Source organism: Rattus norvegicus, chromosome 10, assembly GCF_036323735.1.
Source record: "Rattus norvegicus strain BN/NHsdMcwi chromosome 10, GRCr8, whole genome shotgun sequence".
Taxonomy (NCBI): Eukaryota; Metazoa; Chordata; class Mammalia; order Rodentia; family Muridae; genus Rattus; species Rattus norvegicus.
This window is the reverse complement of record NC_086028.1, coordinates 101,346,016-101,367,207: the sequence shown is the minus strand read 5'-3', so window position 1 is coordinate 101,367,207 and position 21,192 is coordinate 101,346,016. Positions and strand designations below refer to the sequence as shown.

At 51.0% G+C, this 21,192-nt stretch overlaps 2 protein-coding genes across 7 annotated transcripts; both read left to right on the top strand.

Moving 5' to 3' along the window:
• Nucleotides 1-656: 656 nt before the first annotated feature.
• Nucleotides 657-13,782, top strand: Slc25a19 (solute carrier family 25 member 19). 5 transcript variants are annotated; one of them, XM_063269234.1, is made up of 8 exons: nt 657-889; nt 1,883-2,046; nt 4,919-5,088; nt 5,241-5,396; nt 7,804-7,974; nt 10,876-11,059; nt 12,135-12,265; nt 13,153-13,782. In XM_063269234.1, exons 3-8 carry the CDS (start codon nt 4,957-4,959, stop codon nt 13,333-13,335), a joined length of 957 nt encoding a protein of 318 aa, XP_063125304.1. In that variant the 5' UTR covers nt 657-889; nt 1,883-2,046; nt 4,919-4,956; the 3' UTR covers nt 13,336-13,782. The 5 variants fall into 5 exon arrangements, with proteins under 5 accessions (XP_063125304.1, NP_001007675.1, XP_063125305.1 ...); XM_063269235.1 differs by lacking the exon at nt 657-889 and adding an exon at nt 922-1,303; NM_001007674.1 differs by lacking the exon at nt 1,883-2,046 and having other exon boundaries at nt 857-889.
• Nucleotides 13,783-16,623: 2,841 nt separating this feature from the next.
• Mif4gd (MIF4G domain containing) lies at nt 16,624-21,088 on the top strand. 2 transcript variants are annotated; one of them, NM_001014122.1, is made up of 6 exons: nt 16,624-16,704; nt 17,017-17,150; nt 19,382-19,491; nt 19,609-19,764; nt 19,880-19,972; nt 20,371-21,088. In NM_001014122.1, exons 2-6 carry the CDS (start codon nt 17,069-17,071, stop codon nt 20,596-20,598), a joined length of 669 nt encoding a protein of 222 aa, NP_001014144.1. In that variant the 5' UTR covers nt 16,624-16,704; nt 17,017-17,068; the 3' UTR covers nt 20,599-21,088. The 2 variants fall into 2 exon arrangements, with proteins under 2 accessions (NP_001014144.1, XP_006247785.1); XM_006247723.4 differs by lacking the exon at nt 16,624-16,704 and having other exon boundaries at nt 19,937-19,972.
• Nucleotides 21,089-21,192: the final 104 nt, after the last annotated feature.

Genomic DNA, 21,192 nt, shown 5'->3' with positions numbered 1-21,192 from the left:
AGACAGCTACAGTGTACTTACATATAATAAATAAATAAATCTTAAAATAAAAAGATGAAATAAAGAACTTTAAAAAAAGAAATTGCAGCAAATGGCTTAGATCTCAGATCAGTTAAACTTTTTGTTTGTTTTAGGGGACAGAGAGTCTCACGTAGCTTAGGCTGTCCCTGTATCAGGGGATGACGTTGGACTACTGATCATCCTTCTGGTGCCTAAGTTTCCTCAGGGGTACAACCCCCTTAAAGGTTCTTTTTTTTTCTTTTTTTTTTTTTTCCGGAGCTGTGGACCGAACCCAGGGCCTTGCGCTCTACCACTGAGCTAAATCCCCAACCCCCCCTTTAAAGGTTCTTATCCCCGAGGTCTAACCTCGACCCAACTCCAGTCCTCCAGGCTAGTAATACCAGGTTTCCCGCCATCTTTTCCAAGTTTAAATTATATGGATTCTGAGACTACATTGATTTGAAAAAAAAAAAAAAATGGGTCAAGTTTGTCGGGAACCTAACATCCCACCCCCTCCGCCGACCTCAGAGGATAGGGCCAGTGGTAGAGGCCTCCTAGGTCGTAAAAGCCAGCTTCACCATCCGTATTTACGACGTCGGGAATGCGCACGCGCACTCTGTGGGACTACTCCTCCCAGGAGTCTCTACGCTCCTTCCCAGGGGGAAGGGCTTCGAAGCGGAAGACTACATTACCCAGAAGTACCTCGGAGGTGACATTGGATGGGCCCTCCGACCTACAAACGATTCGCCCAGCGGCGGCCAGAAGCTGCGCAGTGATTGGCCCAGCAGCCTGTCAGTTACTGGCAAGTGCAGTTAAGTTTTGCTGTTGGGCTATACTGAGAGGTACGGAGAGCTGAGCTGGAGGAGTCCGGCCGAGCCTAAAGTATCAGGTGAGTGGACCTCTGGCTTTGCTCTCTTCCTGGTACCCTCGAGGGCCGGTACCCCCACTCCGTGTGTCCGAACACAGAAGGGCAGGTATCCACTGGGGCGGGGACGGATGCTCACGTGGCACACCTGACCCCAGGAGCATCTTCAGAGGCACTGAAGGCGAATCCCTCCCAGCGCAGCCACCATCGTTGGCATTTGTACATGGGGTGTCCACTGCCCCGGAGTCACGGAGACCCCAACCCCCGGTACGCCTGGACAGTGTACTCACGCGGGGCCGATTGCAGAGCTCCTCAACAGAGCACATGGGCTCTCGGTTACTCACCGAAGGACACCTGTCCACCCGACAGTGGAGTCCGATATAAAAAAGGGACAGGCAGGGTGAAGAAACTCGCTTGCACCCCATCACTGTCACTCAGGTCAGCAGCCGTCCTCTCTCAATCCTGCATTTCTATTTATTTATATTATACATCATTTTTATCTGTTTAGATATCAAGATTATTAGTGCGCGAAGATTTCTGAATAAACAGGAGATTAATTTTTCCCTCTACTTATTTTTGTTATTGGTTTGCGTCTGTGTAACCCAGGCTAGACTCAAACTTGTATTATTAAGGATGACCTTGAACTCTTGGTCCTCCTGCTTCCAACCTCCCAAGGACTGGGACTACTGACTACACTGCCTTGCTGGTTTGTGCTTCTCATGGAGACCAAACCCAAATGTAATACTTTCTTTTACAATACTTTGCCCGGGTTGTAAAAAATGTTTGTGTCTTTGTAGTTTTCTGGAAGACAAACATTTTTAAAGCTTTTTAGGTGTGTATGACTTAACTGGTTTTTGTCACTTAATTTGATGAGTGGTTTGAACCAAGGCAGTCAGATGTCATCTCCCCCTTCCCGCAAGGGAAAGTCGAGTTGGTATTTTATTTCGTTTAAAAGACTATTTACTTTTATTTTGCTGTGAATGAGCATTTTGCCAGCATGTATTTCACCACACGCAGCCTGGGGCAGGAGACGGCCAGAAAGAGTTTCAGATCCCCAGAGATTGGAATGAAGACTGCTGTGAGCCTTCTTGTGGGTACTGTGAATAAGACCTAGGTCGTCAGAAAGAGCAACAGTCAGAGTCTGGTGGTGGTGGCACATTGCCTTTAATCCCAGAACTCAGGTAATAACCCATGGACAGGTGGGTCTCTGGGTTCAAGGCCAGCCTGCTCTGCAAGTTACAGGGCATCCAGGGCTATAGAGAGAAACCCTGCCTCGAAAAAACAGTGAACAACAAAAACAAAAGAGCAGTAGGCAATGCCCTTAACCACTGAGCCATCACTCCGGCCCTGGAGCTGACGTTTTAAAAGCTGCCTGTGGTTTATGAGAGAGCCAGGGCTTGAACACCAGTTTTATTTTATTTACATTTATTTTCGTGCTATGGTGTATGTGTGTGTACGTGCACAGGCGCACGTGTACAGGGTGCCCTCACCCACTAAGCCATCTCTGTAGTCACAGGCTTTATTTATTTATTTATTGGTGACAGTGGGTTTATAAACTCAGGGCTTTGTGCATAAAAGCCATGGACACTATGATCAAACACGCATGCTTCCCCTTGTGGCGCTGGGGAGTAGAGCCCAGGGTCTTGTACATGCTTGGCTAGCACTTTGCTTTTTTGTCTGAATTTCCTGGCATGAGACCTTTTATAGCCCAGGCTAGCTCCAGGTCCTCTTGCCCTTGTCTCCTGTGTGCTAGGTTATAAGCGCGTGGCTTTCCTTTTACCCTTCATGTTAAGACGGGGTCGCCCGGTATAGTCCAGGCTGGCTCTCACACTGTCTCAGTCTCCCTAGGAGTCAAAACCCAGTCTTCTGGAGCTGTATCTGGCAATGCAGAACAGCTCATTTCTAGAAATCCGGACACGACAGGCTCTCCCACCTTGCGCTTGGTCTCAGTGGTGCAGCTCCTGGCTGGGCTTGCAGGCAGAGTTGATAGTTTCTCCGCTTCTGTGGCAAAGGAGCCAGGACACTGCCGCTCTGCTCTCTCTTCTTCCCTCCTAGACAGCAGGAAACATGAAACTGTGAAGGACTGAGCAGCCCAGTCACCCCTAGGAGGTTCAGGGACAGCCTCTGCCCTGGTTTAACCCGACTCTCCCAGAATCTTCTGGGAAGGTTCCAGGGTAGATGAGAGAATGGAGTAGAACCGAGTGACCCAACCTCTTGCTCACTGTGCTTATTTGAGCCCTGGGTCAATCTGCTCGTCTTCCTAAAGACCTCTCTTTTTAGGTGTTTTGTTTGTTTCTTCCATTTCAGGGGCGTCTTAGTTAAAAAAAAGTTCTATCACTGTGAAGCGACACCATGACCTTTGCAACTTTTGTTTTTCTTTTTTTTTTTTTTTTTTTGGTTCTTTTTTTTTTTCGGAGCTGGGGATCGAACCCAGGGCCTTGCGCTTCCTAGGCAAGCGCTCTGCCACTGAGCTAAATCCCCAACCCACAACTTTTGTTTTTCAAGTTAGGATTTCTACATATAGCCCTGGTGGTCCCGGAACTCAGATCCACCTGTAGGGGAGGTGATTAAAGGTGTGTGCTGGGCCTCACAGCAACTCTTAGAAAGGAAAACATACATTTAATTGGGGCTGGCTTACAGTTAAGAGGTTTAGTCCATTGTTAATCATGGCAGGGAGAGTGGTGGTCTGCAGACAGACATGAGCTGGAGAAGGAGCCAAGAGTTCTACATTTGAATCAGCTGGCAGGAGAGAGAGAGACTGTGACAACTGACTGACTGACTGACTGACTGACTGACTGACTGACTGACTGACTGGTCTTGACTTGAGCTTCTGAAACCTCAAAGCCCACCCCAAGTGACGCACTTTCTCCAACAAGGCAGCACCTATCCAGCAGGGTCACACACCTCCCAGTAGTAATGGGCCTTTGGGTCCCATTTTCATTCAAAATATCACAGGAGGCTGTGTCTGCTACATTAGCTGTTGCTGGCCTGGAATTTGCTATGTAAACCAGGGTGACCTTGAATTTGCAGTAATTCTCCTGCCTCTGTCTCAAGTGCTGGGTGGGATTACAGTTGAAGGAAACATGAGGAAGGCACTTGCTAGTGACTTTAGATAAGTGGTAGCTTGTTGGAGACTAGGATTATATTTTTAATTTAATAAAAAAGTTAGATGTATTTATTTCATGCATATGAATGTTTTGCTCACATGCCTGTATATATGTGCACCATCTGCATGCCTGGTGCCTGTGGAGGTCAGGAGAGGGTGTGGGATGTCCTGGGATTGGAGTTAGGGATAGATGTGAGCTGCAGGGTGGGCGCTGGGAATCAAACCAGGTCCTCTGCAAGAGTAACAAGTGCTCTTAATCTCTAGACCATCTTTCCAGCACTAATTTTATTTTTAATTATGAGCGCGCGTGTGTGTGTGTGTGTGTGTGTGTGTGTGTGTGTGTGTGTGTGTGTGTGTGGCGAGCGGGCCCTTGTGTCCCCCTTGCATGCACATATGTTCAGAAATGCTCAGAGGCCAGAAGAGGGCGCTGGATCTCTTGGTGCTAGAGTTACAGGTGTTTGAACCATGTGGACACTGGGGTCTGAATTCCAGTGTCCATGATTAAGCAGCAAGGGTTTTTAACTGAGCCACCACCCCTGGTTTATGATTGATCTTTTCTGTTACTGGTTGTGGAAGGTATAAATAAGGCCATGCTTCCATGGGCTTGCACCGGGCATGAGGATAGGAGGGGAGGGAGGGAGTTGGATCTTTGTTTTTGGGACAGGGTTGCGCTGTGTAGTCCTCATTATTCTGGAATTTGCTCTGTAGACCAGGCTAGCCTCAAACACAGAGATCCAACCCAGGCTAGCCTCAAATACAGAGATCCAACTGTCTCTGCCCGCCAAGTGCTAGAACTAAGGGTCACCACTGCCCTGCTGTTCAGGCTTGCATTCTAATTGAAGGAGGACCCAGGAATAAGGCTGGACAGGGAGGGCTGCTGCGAGGAGGTGGTACCCATGAAGAGACCCTAAGAAGGTGTCTTTACTCTCTGTGGCTTTTATACTTAGCCTGATACTCATGGACGTTGGACAGACCAGAGGCAGGGATGGTTGGCTATGATGCCAAAGCAGATGCCAGGAGTAACTCCAAGTTGGAGGTGGCGGTGGCGGGATCAGTGTCAGGATTTGTCACTCGTGCCCTGATCAGCCCTTTGGATGTCATCAAGATCCGATTCCAGGTACCTTTCCCTACTATTCCTTGTAATGGGCTCGGGGGCAGGGTTGTCCCAGCAAGGCAGTTCTGTCAAGGTGAAGTATTTCTTTTCCTTCACTTTGCCCTTGTCAGTTATGCCCCCTCCCACCCCCTGACCTTTTACACTTTAATCCCTAGCTCCAGCTTGAACGCGTGTGTCCAAGTGACCCCAATGCCAAATACCACGGAATCCTCCAGGCGGCCAAGCAGATTCTGCAAGAAGAGGGCCCAAGAGCATTCTGGAAAGGACATGTTCCAGCCCAGATCCTGTCCATAGGCTATGGAGCCGTCCAAGTAGGTACCAGGGAACCCAACTGGGTCTGGTCCTTGGGTCACACTGCTCCATGGAGCAGAGAAAGGCGAGGCAAGTAAGGATATTGCTTTCTGAGGCAATCCCCACTCTGCCCATGGGAAATCCGCTGTGACCACCTGAGGATGTTATCAGTTAGCTACACCTTAGGCCTTCCTTACCCACAGCCTCTGCGATTTCCCCTCTCCTGATCCTGTCCCAAGTGGTACCAAGTGGTACTCCATTTTTCTTCTTCTTTTTTTTTTTTTTTTTTTTAAAGATTTATTTATTTATTATATATAAGTACACTGTAGCTGTCTTCAGATACACCAGAAGAGGGCATCAGATCTCTTTACAGATGGTTGTGAGCCACCATGTGGTTGCTGGGAATTGAACTCATGACCTCTGGAAGAGCAGTCGGGTGCTCTTAACTGCTGAGCCATCTCTCCAGCCCTCCATTTTTCTTCTTTAAATTTCAGATTACTTTCCATTTATTTCTTCTGGGGAGAATTGGGAGGGATGCCTGCTAAACAATTCCTGCCAGGGTGTCGAGGTCAGAGGACAATTTACAGGGGTCAGTTTCTCCTTCTGTCCTTTGTTGTGGTAAACGGCAGAACGGTTCCCAAGCGTACCCTGGCGGTCTCTTCCCCTTGCTAGTTCTGGCTCCAGCGGGCCATTGGAACTATGGCTAATTCATCTCAGATTAGTGTCTCTCCCAGTGGCTCTCTGCTGGCCTCGAATTCTCTGGTTCCAGCCACCCGGTAAAATCAAGACTCAACAAACTGCAACCCAACAATCGTATTTACATGTTATATTCTCAGTCCACAGTACATCCACATGATAAACTCACAGCCAACTGATAAGGATATAAACTGCCTACCTAGGATATAATTTACCCATCTAGACACACATCCACCCCCTAAGAATAGTCATAACAACCTGTAAATGTGAGAGAGGAATCTTAACATCCGCCGCCATGTTCTCTCGGCTGCCTCCTCCTCGCTCCAGCCTCCTCTGCCTCTCTGAAACTTTTCTCCTGTCCATCTTGTCCAATGATAGGCCCCATTCTAAACTGTACCTGCCTTCACCTGCGTAATGACATCAACCTACAATCCTTCTGTCTCCTTCAACCTGTGAGGTATATCCTATTGTCTTTCTGATTCTCCAGAAAAGAAAGCTATGGCAGAGCAGGTCCTGGGGTCCACTAGGGGTTTGTTGTTTTTGTTTTTTGCTTTATTGGAGACAGGTTTTCTCTGAGTAGCCCTCTGTATTCTGGAACTTTCTATGTAGAACCGGCTAGCCTCCAACTCCCAGAGATCCACTTGCCTCTGCCTTCCAAGTTCTGGAATTAAAGGCGTTCAGCACTGTGCCTGGTTAGGGTCCCAGGGTTCAAATTCAGGCCGTCAGGCTTGGCTGCAAGCACCTTTACCCGCTGATTCTTCTGGCTTTGGAAATAGCCCTTCTCTGGATGCTCCACTTGCCTCACTGGGACACGACAGGAACATACAGCAGGTGCCACAAGGGTTGTAGGATGCTCATGGTGGGGTGAAGAGCAGCACTGAGCTTGTCACTTGTGACTCGGCTGTGCTTTGGCTGAGGACCCTTGTATGTCAGGGTGTCCATGGGAAGGTTTGGCAGGAAGGACAGCATTTCATCACTCACCCTGTGGCCCGACCCTCACAGCCATCCTGTGAGGTAGGTCTTATTCCTCTGTTTCTACACAAGAGAAGGCTGTGACTGAGAGTGTGTATGTGGTTAGTCAGCCAGCATCATTCTCAGGAAGATGACAGAGCGGCAGCTGGTGTAATAGGGGATGTGGAGCACCGCCGTAGGGGCACATGAGAAGCCCTGGCCTCGATCCCCGCAAAGCAAAAATAATGACAAGGTTTCTCCGTGTAACAGAGCCCTGGCTGTCCTGGACTCAACTGGTCGGCCAGACTGGCCTAAAACTCAGAGATCTGCCTGCCTCTGCCTCCCAGGCGCTGGGGTTAGTGTCCTGTTCCACCACGTCCAGCTCTCGTTTGTCTGATAGAGGAGATGGTGCCCGGGGCCTGTGAGCTCCCACTGAACCACCCCTAGGCTAATCCAAACCGTCTCTCCCTTTCATTTTAAACGTGTGCGTGGGTCGGGTGTGTGCATATGAGTGCTGGCATCAGATCCCCTGGAGCTGGAGTTCAGGCAGTGGTGAGCTTCCGCATGTGGGTGCTAGGAACTGAGTTCTGCTCTTAAGTGCTGAGCCAGCCCCTTTCTTAACTCTGGGTACTTGGGTTGACTCAAGTGGATAGGAAATATGTCTCTCTACTCTGCCCACAAGGTAAAGGTAAGGCATCAGTCACACGGAATGGCCCGTTTCTCCTTCCAGGGGGCAGTTTCCTCAGCATGTCCTCAGTGGCTTTCCACTTACTTTTGCAGTTTTTGGCCTTTGAAGAACTGACTGAACTGCTTTACCAAGCCAACTTGTATCAAACCCACCAGTTCTCAGCGCACTTTGTATGTGGTGGCCTGTCTGCCGGTACAGCCACCCTCACCGTGCACCCCGTGGATGTCCTGCGCACCCGCCTTGCAGCTCAGGGGGAGCCCAAGGTGAGCAATCAGGACCAGATGAGGGGAGCCTAGATGAGGAGAGAGCTCAGGAGGTGGGGCTCCTGTCCCTTTAGGAAGCAAAGCTGGGGTGCCTTGCCTTCTCAGCACAGCAGCTGGTTTGCACGGCTTGGAAATAATCTGCACTCTGTGAGGTGCTCTGTGTCCAGTAGCTCAGAGCCTTCCTGGGCAGATACAGACAGCAGGAAGGGACCGAAACGGAACAAGTGTCCAGCAGAAAGGGACTGAAACGGGACAAGTGTCCAGCAGAAAGGGACCGAAACGGGACAAGTGTCCAGCAGGAAGGGACCGAAACGGGACAAGTGTCCAGCAGAAAGGGACCGAAACGGGACAAGTGTCCAGCAGAAAGGGACCGAAACGGGACAAGTGTCCAGGAGGAAGGAACCGAAACGGGACAAGTGTCCAGCAGGAAGGGACCGAAACGGGACAAGTGTCCAGCAGGAAGGGACTGAAACGGGACAAGTGTCCAGGAGGAAGGGACCGAAACGGGACAAGTGTCCAGCAGGAAGGGACCGAAACGGGACAAGTGTCCAGCAGGAAGGGACCGAAACGGGACAAGTGTCCAGCAGGAAGGGACCGAAACGGGACAAGTGTCCAGCAGGAAGGGACCGAAACGGGACAAGTGTCCAGCAGGAAGGGACCGAAACGGGACGTGTCCAGCAGTGGTCCGAGTGAAGGCAGGCGTCTGGGGACTTGGGACTCAGGAAAAGGCCGAAATAGCCTCAGCGTTTCCTCACTGGGTTGAAGGTGATGGCGTGGGTGAGTCAGTGTCTAGGAAGAACTTGCTGACAGCACCGGGCCAAGCCTTATGTCTAGGGACATTTCCTCTTGCTGTGACCAAAAGCTCTGATATAAGCAACTTAGGGGAGGAGGAGCCTAACATGGCTCACAGCTGGAGGTGCTGTCCGTCCACGTGGAGAATCCTGGTGCTTTCACCTTTGACCACCAAAGGTGTACAGTGTGCCTAGGCCCACACACAGAAGTAAGCATAGGGGCTGCAGAGGTGACTTAATGGTTTAGACCACTGGCTGCTGTTCTAGAGGACCCGGGTTCAATTCCCAGCACCCGGAGGCATCTTACAAACACTTGGAACTCCTGTCTGGGGATCCAAAGCCGCTTTCTGGCCTCCGCAGGTCCTGCCTGTGAGACAGACATACCTAGAGGCAAAAACCTGTCTCAGACCTTCTATTGCTACAGTGAAGTCCCATGACCAAAAGCAAGTTGGGAGGAAAGGGTTTATTCAGCTCACACTTCCACACTGCTGTTCATCACCAAAGGAAGTCAGGACTGGAACTCAGGCAGGTCAGGAAGCAGGAGCTGATGCAGAGGCCATGGAGGGATGTTACTTACTGGCTTGCTACCCCTGACTTGCTCAGCTTGCTTTATAATAGAACCCAGGACCATCAGGGATGCCCCACCCACAGTGGGCTGGGCCTTCCCCATCAATCAGTAATAAAATGCCTACATCGGGATCTTAGGGGAGCATTTCCTCCATGGAGGTTCCCTCCTTTCAGATAACTCCAGTTTGTGTGTCAAGTAAACATGAGACCAGCCAGCACAACACCCGTACACATAAAGTCAAAACTGTAAACGTTCTTTTAGAAACACAAGTATGGGTGTCTCTTGTCCACCCATCCTATGGTTGCATTGGTGGTAAGAGAACATTTTGTTTAGAAATGGTTCTGAGGGGCTGGGGATTTAGCTCAGTGGTAGAGCGCTTACCTAGGAAGCGCAAGGCCCTGGGTTCGGTCCCCAGCTCCGGAAAAAAAGAACCAAAAAAAAAAAAAAAAAAAGAAATGGTTCTGGTTTTGCCTGGCTTTCGTGTCACTCACGATGGAGGCTCTGGTTGGAAAGCATTCTGATGATATTTTGGGTGCAGAAGCAAAGTCCTGTAGGAAGAGTCTGGAAGACAAGCATGGGGGCACTGTGGTGGCTCCTGGGCTAGAGGGAAGGTGGGTGGTGACAGCCCATCTTGTCCTGTACTTCCTGTTACTTCCCGACTTTGGGGGAAAGATGATAGAAAGGAAAAGATGGCCACAGTATCCGAAGGAGATCAGGCTATACCTCTGCTAACAAGCCGCAGGGCCTCTATAGACTAACGTGCTCTGAGCCATGTACTTGTAAAGATTTATTTTTCTTTCTGTGTGTGGGTATTTTATGCCTGTGCATTGTGTGTGTTGTGCCCACACACTGGGCTCTGGAACAGGTAGCTGCCATGTGGGTTCTGGGAACTGAACCTTGGTCCTCTCCAAGAGCAGAAAGAGCTCGTCTGCTTTCTCAGATGTGGGACACATCTGTTTATATGCCCCTGTTATATAGAGGCAGAGTCTCCCTAAATTGCTCAAGCTGAGAGTTTGAGGCCCCCTTTTTTTTTCTTTTTTTGAGACAAGGTCTTGCTATATAGGCCTTGCTGGCCTAGAACTTGCTATATAGACGAAGCTGGACTTCAACTCATAGAGATCCTCCTGCCTCTGCCTTTCGAGTGCCAGGATTAAAAATGCGTGCTACCAGCTATGCCCAGTTGGCCTTAAACTTTTTTCCTTAAGACTCTGTTTTTATGTGTATGGGTGTTTTGCCCACATGTATGTCCATGTACTGTGTACATGCAGTGTTCACAGAGGCCAGAAGAGGTTACTGGAACTGGAGTAAATAGACAGTTGTTAGCTGCTGTGGTGGTGCTGGGAACCGGACCTGGATCCTCTGGAAGAGCAGAAAAGTTCACTTCATCACTGAGCCATCTCTCCACGGATATCTTTAGTTTTCCTAGACCAAAGAGGAAAAGTTACACTCCCGGAAGCTGGGTTTTAGATCAGAAAAAGATGCGTTTGGGTGGACAGTATCTCACCAGGTTCCCTCACTCACACTGTGCATGTGCATGGGCAGATCTACAGCAATCTGAGAGAGGCCATACGCACCATGTATAGGACGGAGGGCCCTTTCGTCTTCTACAAAGGCTTGACTCCCACTGTGATCGCCATCTTCCCATACGCGGGCTTGCAGTTCTCCTGCTACCGTTCCTTGAAACGCGCTTATGACTGGATCATGCCGCCAGACGGAAAGCAAACAGGTGAGATGCCCCCACAGCCTAGCCTGCTGGGCCACAGCCTCTGGGAGCCTTGAGGGCAGCTTCCCCCTCAGAAGCTGAGGCCGACTGTCAGCCCCTGGCTCTGCAAGCCTGCCACATAGAGGGAGCTTCCTTCCGGCTTTCCACAACTCCCCTAGTCTTCCAGAAGCCAGTGTATTTCCAGTGAATGGCCCTGCTGTCCAGTTTTTTGTTTTGTTTTGTTTTTGCTTTGTTTTGTCAGAAGCCCAACTTACAAATTGTATTTTTTGTTGTTGTTGTTGTTGTTGTTGTTGTTTTTGTCTTTTTATTTCGGTGGTTCTTGTTTGGTAGGGAGAGGGGCACAGTGTCCCACTCTCATTTTAGGACTCACAGGCTCTGTGCCTCCTGGAGGGAATGACTGTACAACGGACCCTGCTACCAGGGTGGCTAATGTGCCTGTCGTCATTCTTGCTGCAGCTTCCCTTCTGAGAAGCAAGAATGCTTGTGGGGTTTTGTTCTGTGATGGAGGATGTGTGTGGGTACTGTCCATCTGCATGTGTGTCTCTGCACTGTGTGTGTGTGTGTGTGTGTGTGTGTGTGTGTGTGTGTGTGTGTGTGCGCGCGCGCGTGCACTCAAATGCTTGATGCCCTTGGTGACAAGAAGAGGTCCTTGGATCCCCTGGAACTGGAGTTACGGGCAGTTGTGAGCCACCATGTGGTGCTGGGAGTAGAACCCAGGCCCTCTGGAAAAACAGCCAGCACTCTTAACTGCTGAAGCTGTGTGTGTGTGTGTGTGTGTGTGTGTGTGTGTGTGTGTGTGTGTGTGTGTGTGATGGGGGGTATCCAAGGAGGTCAAAAGATCCCCAGGAGTTGCTCTTAGAGGCAGTTGTGAACTGCCTAATGTCAGTGCTGGGAACAAAACTTGATTTTTCTGGAAGAGCAGCAGGTGCTCTAAAACCCTGCAATAGTCCTTCTGCCCTGCCCTTCTCTACTCCTCTCTTCCCTCCCTCTCTTCCCACCCCTCCCCCAGTTCACTCCCTCCCCCTGTCCTACCCCCTGCTCCATCACCCTTCTTCTCAACATGGTGTCTCTGGTTTAGGGAACCTTAAAAACCTGCTTTGTGGCTGTGGATCTGGAGTCATCAGCAAGACCCTTACGTATCCCCTGGACCTCTTCAAGAAGCGCCTGCAGGTGCGGGGCTTTGAACATGCCCGATCTGCCTTTGGCCAGGTAAGCCGTCCTGTGCAGCTGGGTTGGGGAGAACTGGCAGTGGCGACCCTGTCCCTGCTCTGGTCTTCTGGTCTTCTGTAGCTTTATTTCTTTGCATAAACACACCTGCACATTTTTATAAAAACAAGGTTAACCTGGAAGACAGACAGGCAGATCACTGAGTTTGAGGACAGCCTGGTCTGCAGAGCAAGTTCTAGGACAACCAGTGCTACACAGAGAAACCCTGTCTCAAAAAAATGAAAATAAGGTTACACAATGCAAGGTTTTGTAACCTTCTTTTTCTATCTACCAGCATGTCCCAAAGAGAGCATTTGGATTTAGATTGGTAGAAATGGCAAGAGCCCAGGACAGAGGCCCTTTTCCTGAGGGAAACTAGTGTGAGCTGGCTGACTGGAGGGAAGGGCACTCATGGAGAACCAGTGGGAGCCAAATGTTGAAATGCCTTGAACACCAGCCAGACGTGGAACTTGGACTTGATACTGGATGCTGTCCTAGTCATCAGGTGTTCTTGGAGCACAACATGGGGGGGCTGTTTCTTGGGGACATGGGCCAGGCTAGAGGTGGGCACTGGTCAGGGAAGATCTACTGATGGCTCTACTCAGACCTGCTGCCCGAGGGGAGCAGGAAAATAAGGTGAAGACTCCAAGATGGGCTAGAGCTGTCCCTGCACCACAGAAATCAGTTAGATGCTTCCTACTGTGAAGGAGTGCTCTCCAGCCACCGGCCCCCAGGCCTTCCATTAGTTACAGCACGAACTAGAAAGAATGAAGAACTCCCTCACGCAGGGCCTCCTTCATCCAGCAAGCAGTTACCGGGAGCTACCTTGCGACGGGCAGTCATGGTTTTAGTCACTGCTTCCTCCTCAACCTCCGCCTTCCTCTCCCCAGGTTCGGAGCTACAGGGGCCTCTTGGACCTCGCCCAGCAGGTGCTACAACATGAAGGCACCCGGGGCTTCTTCAAGGGCCTGTCCCCCAGTCTGATGAAGGCTGCACTCTCCACTGGCTTCATGTTCTTCTGGTATGAGCTCTTCTGTAACCTCTTCCATTGCATAAGGAGGGAAGACAGATAGCTGTGAGGCAGGAGGGGCCTACGGTCTGCACTGAAGGCCCCTCCCCCAACAAGACTTGGCTCCAAGCTCATACTGAACAATGGCTGCTGCCTGGTTGGCCTTCTAGGCCAGCTGCTGTGCGCATGAAGAGTCATCCAGAGCTGAAGGCAAAAGAAGGCAAGGAAGGGCCTTTGCTGAACAGAATGAAGAGAGAAGGGAGTGCTTGCACTGTAGAAAGAAGGCCGTGGGGAAGGAGCCTGGTGCCTGGTGTGTCTCTCCTCTGACCAGCCTAACCTGGAAGGAACTGACCATCTTTTTTGTAGTCCTGGTTTTGGGGAGAACACTCCCTAGTCCTGGTAGGACCACACTGGAGTGCAGACAGGTGGGATCGGGCTTTTTGCAGAATTCTGACCTCCACAACTTGGTCTGTTTCTCCTGCCAACTTATTTAATAGACATTAAAGTAAAAGGCGTGTTCCTTGTGTCACTCCTGTAGCTTAGGAACTACATCCCCACTGAGGGAGGATGATGGGAGGGCCCTTTCTGGCCTGCAGCCCTGAGGTAGCCATACTCATCAGCTTAGGGGAGAACCCTACCATATGGGTAGCTTCTGAACTCCCAGACCCAGACCTTTGTGCCTGTGAGGCTCAGGGACAGGTGAGGAAGGAAACAGACAGAACCAGCTTCTAGGCAGAAAAGGCAGGAAGTGAAGGGGATGTGCTGAGCGGGACTGGAGTCGGAAAGTGTTGGCCTGACCCTCAGTTTTGTTACTGGGCTTGGTTAGCTCTGCCGAGTGCAGAGTGCTCAGGGCAGGGGCCATCAGCTCTGCATGCTGCACACTGTGTCCTCTAATCCCAGGTGGCCTCGGCCCCACAGCGGTCCAGTGATGGGATGTCCGACAGCCTGTGGTGGTCCAGTGATGGGTGTCCTGGTGAGATAGGTTGGCACCTGCCAGCAGCGCCAGTAACCCGAATTAAGAGGGAACATTTTGCTCACAGGGGCACAAGAAACATGTGACTGCCGACTCTTCCATACTCAAGCCTAGCAGTGGGGTGGTCTAGAGAGGGAGGGGAGGAGAGAGTTCTTGACTTTGAGGGATCCCGGACCCTGCCATGACTTGGATTGTAATGTCTGCTGTGAATGGCCTGATCATGGAAACTGGGACTCTGCCCTGCCTGTCAGTCGCATTCTCAGCCTCTGTGGTCCACTGTAGCCCTCCCCTACTGGTTGAACCTTTTGTGATCTTCTTTTCTGAAGGCCCAGGGTCACTTGGGAGGGCTTCTGAGGCCGGCAAGCTGTTGGCTAACTAGGCTTGGAGCAGCAGGAGTGTTTTGTGACCCTACTCCTGGAGAGGTGTGAATAAATGTATATACCAGAGAAGGAGCTGATTACAGACCATTGTCAGGATATCTGTCTTGGGGCCTCTATTGCTGTGATAAACACCATAACCAAAACGCAAGTTGGAGAAGAAAGGGTTTATTTGGCATCACATGGAGGGGAGCTGCTTACTGGCTTGCTCAGCTTGCTTTCTTATAGACCCAGGACCACCAGCCCCGGGATGGCCCCACCCACATCAGGCTGGGCCCTCCCCCATCAATCACTAATTAAGAAACTGCTCTGCAGGGGTTGGGGATTTAGCTCAGCGGTAGAGTGCTTGCCTAGCGAGCGCAAGGCCCTGGGTTCCGTCCCCAGCTCCGGGAAAAGAAAAAAAGAAAAAAAAAAAAAAAGAAACTGCTCTGCAGTCTTGCCTGCAGCTCAATCATGTGGAGGCATTTTCTTAGTTGAGGTTCCCTCCTCTCAAATGACTTTAGTTTGTGTCAAAAACTAAAAGCTATCCAGCACACTACCAAAGTCCAACTTGGAGAGCCAGTGGGTTACCTTGGAGGCTACTTACAGGAACAGAAATGACTCAAAAGACAGCTGCATCACCCAAAGCTCAGCCTAGCATTGCAGAGCTCATGAAAGTGGGATCCTGGAGCACACTGTGCAGTCTGTGGGCAGCCCAACAGATTAGAGTCCTCCAGGCAGCTTGGCCCATCTGAGCCTCTTAGGTCAACGTGAGCAGTCTCAAGAGGGTGCTGGGCAGCTCCTGGCTCATGCTGTACCGGTGTGCTGGCTCCATCCTTTTGAGGGGCTTTTACACCATTAGTAGGGAGGGGTTTCCAGGAGCCTTAGAGTTGTTCACTTCCCCTACTTAGAACATCCTGTATCTTAATGTGCTCCCAGTGTGGTGGGATGTTGTTTCTCCTTTATCTTAACCTGGAAGATTCAGAGTCGGCTGTCTGAATTTTTTTTCTTTTTAATGAAGTCTCATTGAAGTAAATTCCATGCTCATTCCCCTGCTCTCAGGAACTTCTTGTGCTGCCACAGAGCAGAGTTCTTTTGTACCCTGAGTGCTGTGGCAACTCTTTTTTTTTTTTTTTTTTTTTTTTGGTTCTTTTTTTCGGAGCTGGGGACCGAACCCAGGGCCTTGCGCTTCCTAGGTAAGCGCTCTACCACTGAGCTAAATCCCCAGCCCCATGTGGCAACTCTTAAAACCGCCTCGAGCTTTGGCGCCTGGTCTCCTGTGCGCAGCAGTGATGCTCCCGATTCCTCCCAGGAAAGACCCAGGGCCCTTTATCTTGGCTGTCCCTTTGATTTAAAACTTACTTTGCCCTGACTGGCAGGAGAGGGAGTTGCCAGGGTGTGCCCTAGCCCTTACCCTCCACTTTAACGGGCCAAACCCCTGACGGCTACGCCCCTCCTCCTGGGCAGGCCACTCCCTCCTGAGGCTCCTCCCACTCGGCACGGCCGGGGAGTCTCTGACCCAGTTCACCTGAGCCGGGCAAGGGACATGGTGACCCCGGCGTGGGGTGCGACCCGGCAAGACCAAGAACTTCAAGCGAAACGCAAGGCAGGTCCGGCCCAGCGCTCGGAGGCTTTTGCGGTCAGAAACAAGGCGGAGGTGCGCCGGGTGAGAAGGGGACAGGGGCCGGTGAGCTCGCGGCGCGCGGCAGTGGCGGTGTCGCAGTTGTCGGGTGCTGATCTGTCTCTGCGCCAAGCGAGGGAGCGGCCCGGGGCGGCGGCGGGGTGCGGAGGCTAGGGGGGGCCGTGACCGGCAGGCGGCGCTAGCGAGTCGCCCGGGCGCCGCAACGCGAGAAGAGCTCAGCCGCTGCGCGGTACCACGCCAGGCGCGCGCCGCGCAGCGCCCCAGACGCAAGCCCCCTCCCAAGCAGGCCAGCCCTAGTCCAACGGCTGCAGGGGTAGGCTTTGTAGGCTGAGAGGACTGGCAAACGCCGGGAGAGAGGGGCTCGGAGCCCTGCTGGTATCAGGATCCGCGGCCCGTACTGGGCCAGCATTCTCCATGCCGGATGATATGGTCGAGGCTGACGGTTACCTCTCTCCACACCCAGTTCAGTATTTGCTCCCCTAATTTTACCCTAATACTGACTGCTAATAACCCAGATCCTGCTGCGACCGTAGATGAATTCCCGCTTCATTTCTCATGAAATCCCAGAAGCCTGGGTTTCCTTCTGGTGACTACTTGGTGCCCGAGTTCTCCACCCGAAGCCAAGTTTGGTGGGCACTCAGCCAACCACTGAACGCGACAGAAAGTCCAGTTCCACCTGTCCCAAGGCCTGGTCTGCCCCGCCCAGTGCCTACAGGACTAGAACCCGGACCTTTGTGATTCACACTTGAAGCCTCAACCATCTTTGCTTCTCAGGTGCTGTCACATTAGTTTCAGGCCAGTGAAAAACTGCTGAGGCTAGACCGTCATGGGCGAGGCCAGCAGAGATGAGTATAAAATCCAGTCTTTCGATGCAGAGACTCAGCAGCTGCTGAAGACTGCACTCAAAGGTGAGCCTACCACCTACCACTTAATTTGTGTCAGGTTGACATAAAACTACCCAAGTCCAACTTGGTGAGCCAGGGAGGTTCCCAGACGCAAATTCTGTTTGGGTAGGAGCTGCAGTGGGGCTGAGGCTCAGAGCTAGGCAATGCCCAAGCCCTTCCTTGGCTCTCAGAGTAAGTCACAACCTAATTCTTGATCTGGAAGACACCTACGTTTAAGCCATTGCTTTGGAGAATGGATCACAGAGTTATGTCTAGGATCATAAAGCCTTTACGTGCACATTAAAGGGAACAAACTGCTTTCTCTTTAGAGTCTTTGCATTTGGCGAATCAGCACCCTTGAATGCACAGAGATGCCTGATTTGGACAGAGGTTGGAGGGGATATGTAATTGCACTGTAACACCCAGGACAGAAATTTGACAGGACAATTAGCAGTTGCCATCATGTGCTAAGCAAACATTTCAGAGAAGCCTCTGTACAACTACTCATGTCTGGAGCCTCTGTGTTTGGAGAACACACAAGCCATGGTCCTGGTGCATGCCTGTAACCCCAGCAGAGTACAGAGGCAGGAGGAGCAGCACAAATTCAAGGCCAAACTGCTCGACATAGAGTACCTGGGGGAGGAGAAACGACCCCCCCCCCCATTTAGAGCATTTATGTGCTTTACAACTTTAACCCCAGTACTCAGAAGGCAGAGAGAGAGGCAGAGAGGCAGAGGGGGGTGGATCTCTGTGAGTTCCAGGATAGCCAGGCCTACATAGTGAGATGCTGTCACCAAAACAAAACAGAACCATAAAGAACATTTGCAGAGGACCTCCAGAGGCTTTGGGTAACTTAGTTCCCAGGATCCCGTGCTGCCTTCTGATCTCCGGTACCAGGCAAACACATGGCGTGCATACATACATGGCAAGCAAAATATTCATACATATAACATGAGTGAACCTTAAAAAAATTACATGGTGAGCTCCAGGCCAGCCAGAGCTAAACAGCAAGGCAAGACTATACCTCTTTTTTAAATTTTTTCTACAAACCCTTGTGTTGAGGGCTGACTTTCAATAATAAATAGATCACAAGGAGGGAGCTGCTCTGAAGATGACCATCTCAAAAATAAATAAAAAAACAAAAATGAAGTCTTGGCATCAGTGTACATTCATCAGGGTAGTGCCAGAAAATAAAAGATATATAGCCTAGGAAAAAGAACTCCCGCCTGTGCTTTGCCCTCCTGCAGCCTCCAGACCTACATTCCTTTACTTATTGGCACAGGGTTTCTCCCTGACTGGCCTACAGCTCAGAGATTGGCCTGCCTTGTCCGCTTAAATATTGGGGTAAAAGGTTTGCACCATTCCTGAAAGATGCAAATAAATTTTGTTTATGCGCATGCCTACTGTGTGCATGTGAACCCCGAATATGCTGTGCCTGTGGGGGCAAAGGAGGGTGTCAGACCCTCTGGAACTGAAGTTGTAGGCACCTGTGAGCGGCCGGCATGGAAGCTGGGACTCGGGCCTGGGTTCCCCGCAAAAGCAAGCGCTCCTACCCACTGAGACATTGCTTCAACTCTGATTGGGCAACCAGGGTCCTGACAGTGAGAGCTGCCCTAGGCTCGCTTGCAACCACTTTCACTGGAGAATATACTTTTTTATTGGTTTGGCTGCTTTGTCTCCAATCTTTGATCTATGCAGAGTGGGCATTGTGCTTGATCCCTAAATCACACCCTTTACACCTTCAACTTTAAATATTTTCTTTTTTTAAACAGGATCTCACTAGCTCTGGCTGACCTGGAACTTGCTGTGTAGACCAGGCTGGCCTGTCTCTGCCTCTCAGGTCATAGGATTATAGATGTGTACCACCCAATTCAGCTCCTTTCTTTTGAGACAGTCACTTTTGAGTAGCCCAGGCTATCCTGGAACTTTGTCTTTAGCCAAGGGTAACCCTAATGTCTTGGTATTTCTCTTGAGTGCCTTCTGGATGGCTTTCCCTTCATCTTTTAAGCATGTGATGGAGCACTCTATTTATTCCAAGTATCTCCAGTCCTTGGGTGTGGTTGACTTTAATCCCAGTATCCAGGCTACAGAGGCAGGTGGATTTCTGTGGGTTTGAGGCCTGGTCTACATAGTGTGCCAGGCCCGCCAAGGGTACATAGTGAGACCCTCTCTAAGGCAACAAAACCCACTTCAGTGCCTGGCAGATGGGCAAGTGTGACGAGGCAGGCAGCTGTAGACCCTCCTGTCTCTCTCAGATCCAGGTGCTGTGGACCTGGAGAGAGTAGCCAACGTGATTGTGGACCATTCTCTGCAGGACTGCGTATTCAGCAAGGAAGCAGGACGGATGTGCTACGCCATTATTCAGGTTGGGGGCCTGGCAGAGAGGGTCAGGGCCAGGCACAGGCTGGCCAGAAGACAGACAGACAGGCTAGGGCAGGTAGTGACCAGTGCCCTGCTTACTACCCTCTCTTCTGACTCACAGGCAGAGAGTAAGCAAGCAGGCCAGAGCGTCTTCCGCCGTGGGCTCCTCAACCGGCTGCAGAAGGAGTACGATGCCCGGGAGCAGCTTCGAGCATGCTCCCTGCAGGGCTGGGTCTGCTATGTCACCTTTATCTGCAACATCTTTGACTACCTGAGGGTGAGGCAAGGGAAGTCACCTGCGCAGCAGTGAAGGCCTGTGTCCCAAGGCCAAGGCTGGATGGCTCCCCACTGTCACCAATGCAGCTTCCCTGCTGCTTTTGCTCTCCCTACAGGTGAACAACATGCCCATGATGGCCCTGGTTAACCCTGTCTATGACTGTCTCTTCCAGCTGGCCCAGCCTGAGAGTCTGAGCAGGGAAGAGGAGGTGAGTGGCCACTGACAAGATCTTGGAGGGCAGTGCTCCTCAGCCAAGTGCCCAGCAGGGGCATCTAAGGCCTGTAGACAAACTACAATGGCTGGAGTTTATCCAGAACAGAGGCCAATGCTCCTTTTGCTAGGAATGGCAAAAACTGTGGCCAGCTGTGGTTACAGATGGCCCAGAAACCAACTGTGAGTCAGGGGTTTGCAGAAGAGAGGAGGGTTAAGTGACAGTTTGTGGAGACAGGCCTGGTCAGAATGTTCTGGACATTTAGTAAGATCTGGGCCATGCCCGCTGGTGTCAAATGAAGCAAGGGCAAAGCACAGTACTCAGCACTGCTGTCACAGCCGCGTGCCATGCTGGCTCTCCCTCTGGCTGACCAGGTCTTCCCACTGCCCCTGCAGGTGGACTGCCTGGTGCTGCAGCTGCACCGGGTTGGGGAGCAGCTGGAGAAGATGAATGGGCAGCGCATGGATGAGCTCTTTATCCTAATCCGGGATGGCTTCCTGCTCCCCATAGACCTCAGCTCCCTGGCCCGGTTGCTGCTGCTGGAGATCATTGAGTTCCGGGCAGCTGGCTGGAAGACCACGCCTGCCGCTCATAAGTATTACTACAGTGAGGTGTCTGACTAAGCTAGGCTCCACGTGCGCCTATGGCTGCACACGCCTTTTTGCGACCCTCCTTAAAAGCAGGCACCACAATCCTTGCCTTAGTCCCTTCCAGACTTTTCTGACTGCTGTGGTTCTGCCCTCTTCCCTCACTCTAGAGCTGAAGAAACCATAGAGACTTGGCTGGAGACTGTCCTGTCTTCCTGTGCCTTCAAGTCCTTTTAGTTTCCCACCACCTTCCACCTGGGGGTGGGGTGGATCAACTAACAACCACTGAACTGTGTAACCACTGGTGCAACACAACCTTGGTGCCTCAGTTTTCCCATCTGTAAAATTGGCAATTATAGCCATCGGTGGAATGCTTTGGGATATTAAGGGCAAGTTACAGAGAACTGTTTTATATGTTTTATAGACTTTTGTGGCAATAAGCCTGTTTTCTCCAGTCCATTTTCATGAGTGACTGCCTCACCAGGTTGGGGTGGGGGTTTTCTAATAAATATTTTCTGAAACCAAACTGCATCTTCGCATAACATTCAAAGTGTACCCCAAGAAGAAAGAAGAGGTCTTTAATCCAGATTGGACCTGAGTTCTTGGAGGAAATCTCTAGAGACATAGTCT

What these genes read in the sequence shown, in the direction of transcription:
- Slc25a19 (XM_063269234.1), top strand. Translation starts at nt 4,957, where the DNA reads ATGGTTGGCTATGATGCCAAAGCAGATGCCAGGAGTAACTCCAAGTTG. An exon ending in TAGGCTATGGAGCCGTCCAA is followed by an intron (nt 5,397 to 7,803) that starts GTAGGTACCAGG and finishes TTACTTTTGCAG; the next exon opens with TTTTTGGCCTTTGAAGAACT. An exon ending in CCCGATCTGCCTTTGGCCAG is followed by an intron (nt 12,266 to 13,152) that starts GTAAGCCGTCCT and finishes TCCTCTCCCCAG; the next exon opens with GTTCGGAGCTACAGGGGCCT.
- Mif4gd (NM_001014122.1), top strand. Translation starts at nt 17,069, where the DNA reads ATGGGCGAGGCCAGCAGAGATGAGTATAAAATCCAGTCTTTCGATGCA. An exon ending in GCTGAAGACTGCACTCAAAG is followed by an intron (nt 17,151 to 19,381) that starts GTGAGCCTACCA and finishes TGTCTCTCTCAG; the next exon opens with ATCCAGGTGCTGTGGACCTG. An exon ending in ACATCTTTGACTACCTGAGG is followed by an intron (nt 19,765 to 19,879) that starts GTGAGGCAAGGG and finishes CTCTCCCTACAG; the next exon opens with GTGAACAACATGCCCATGAT.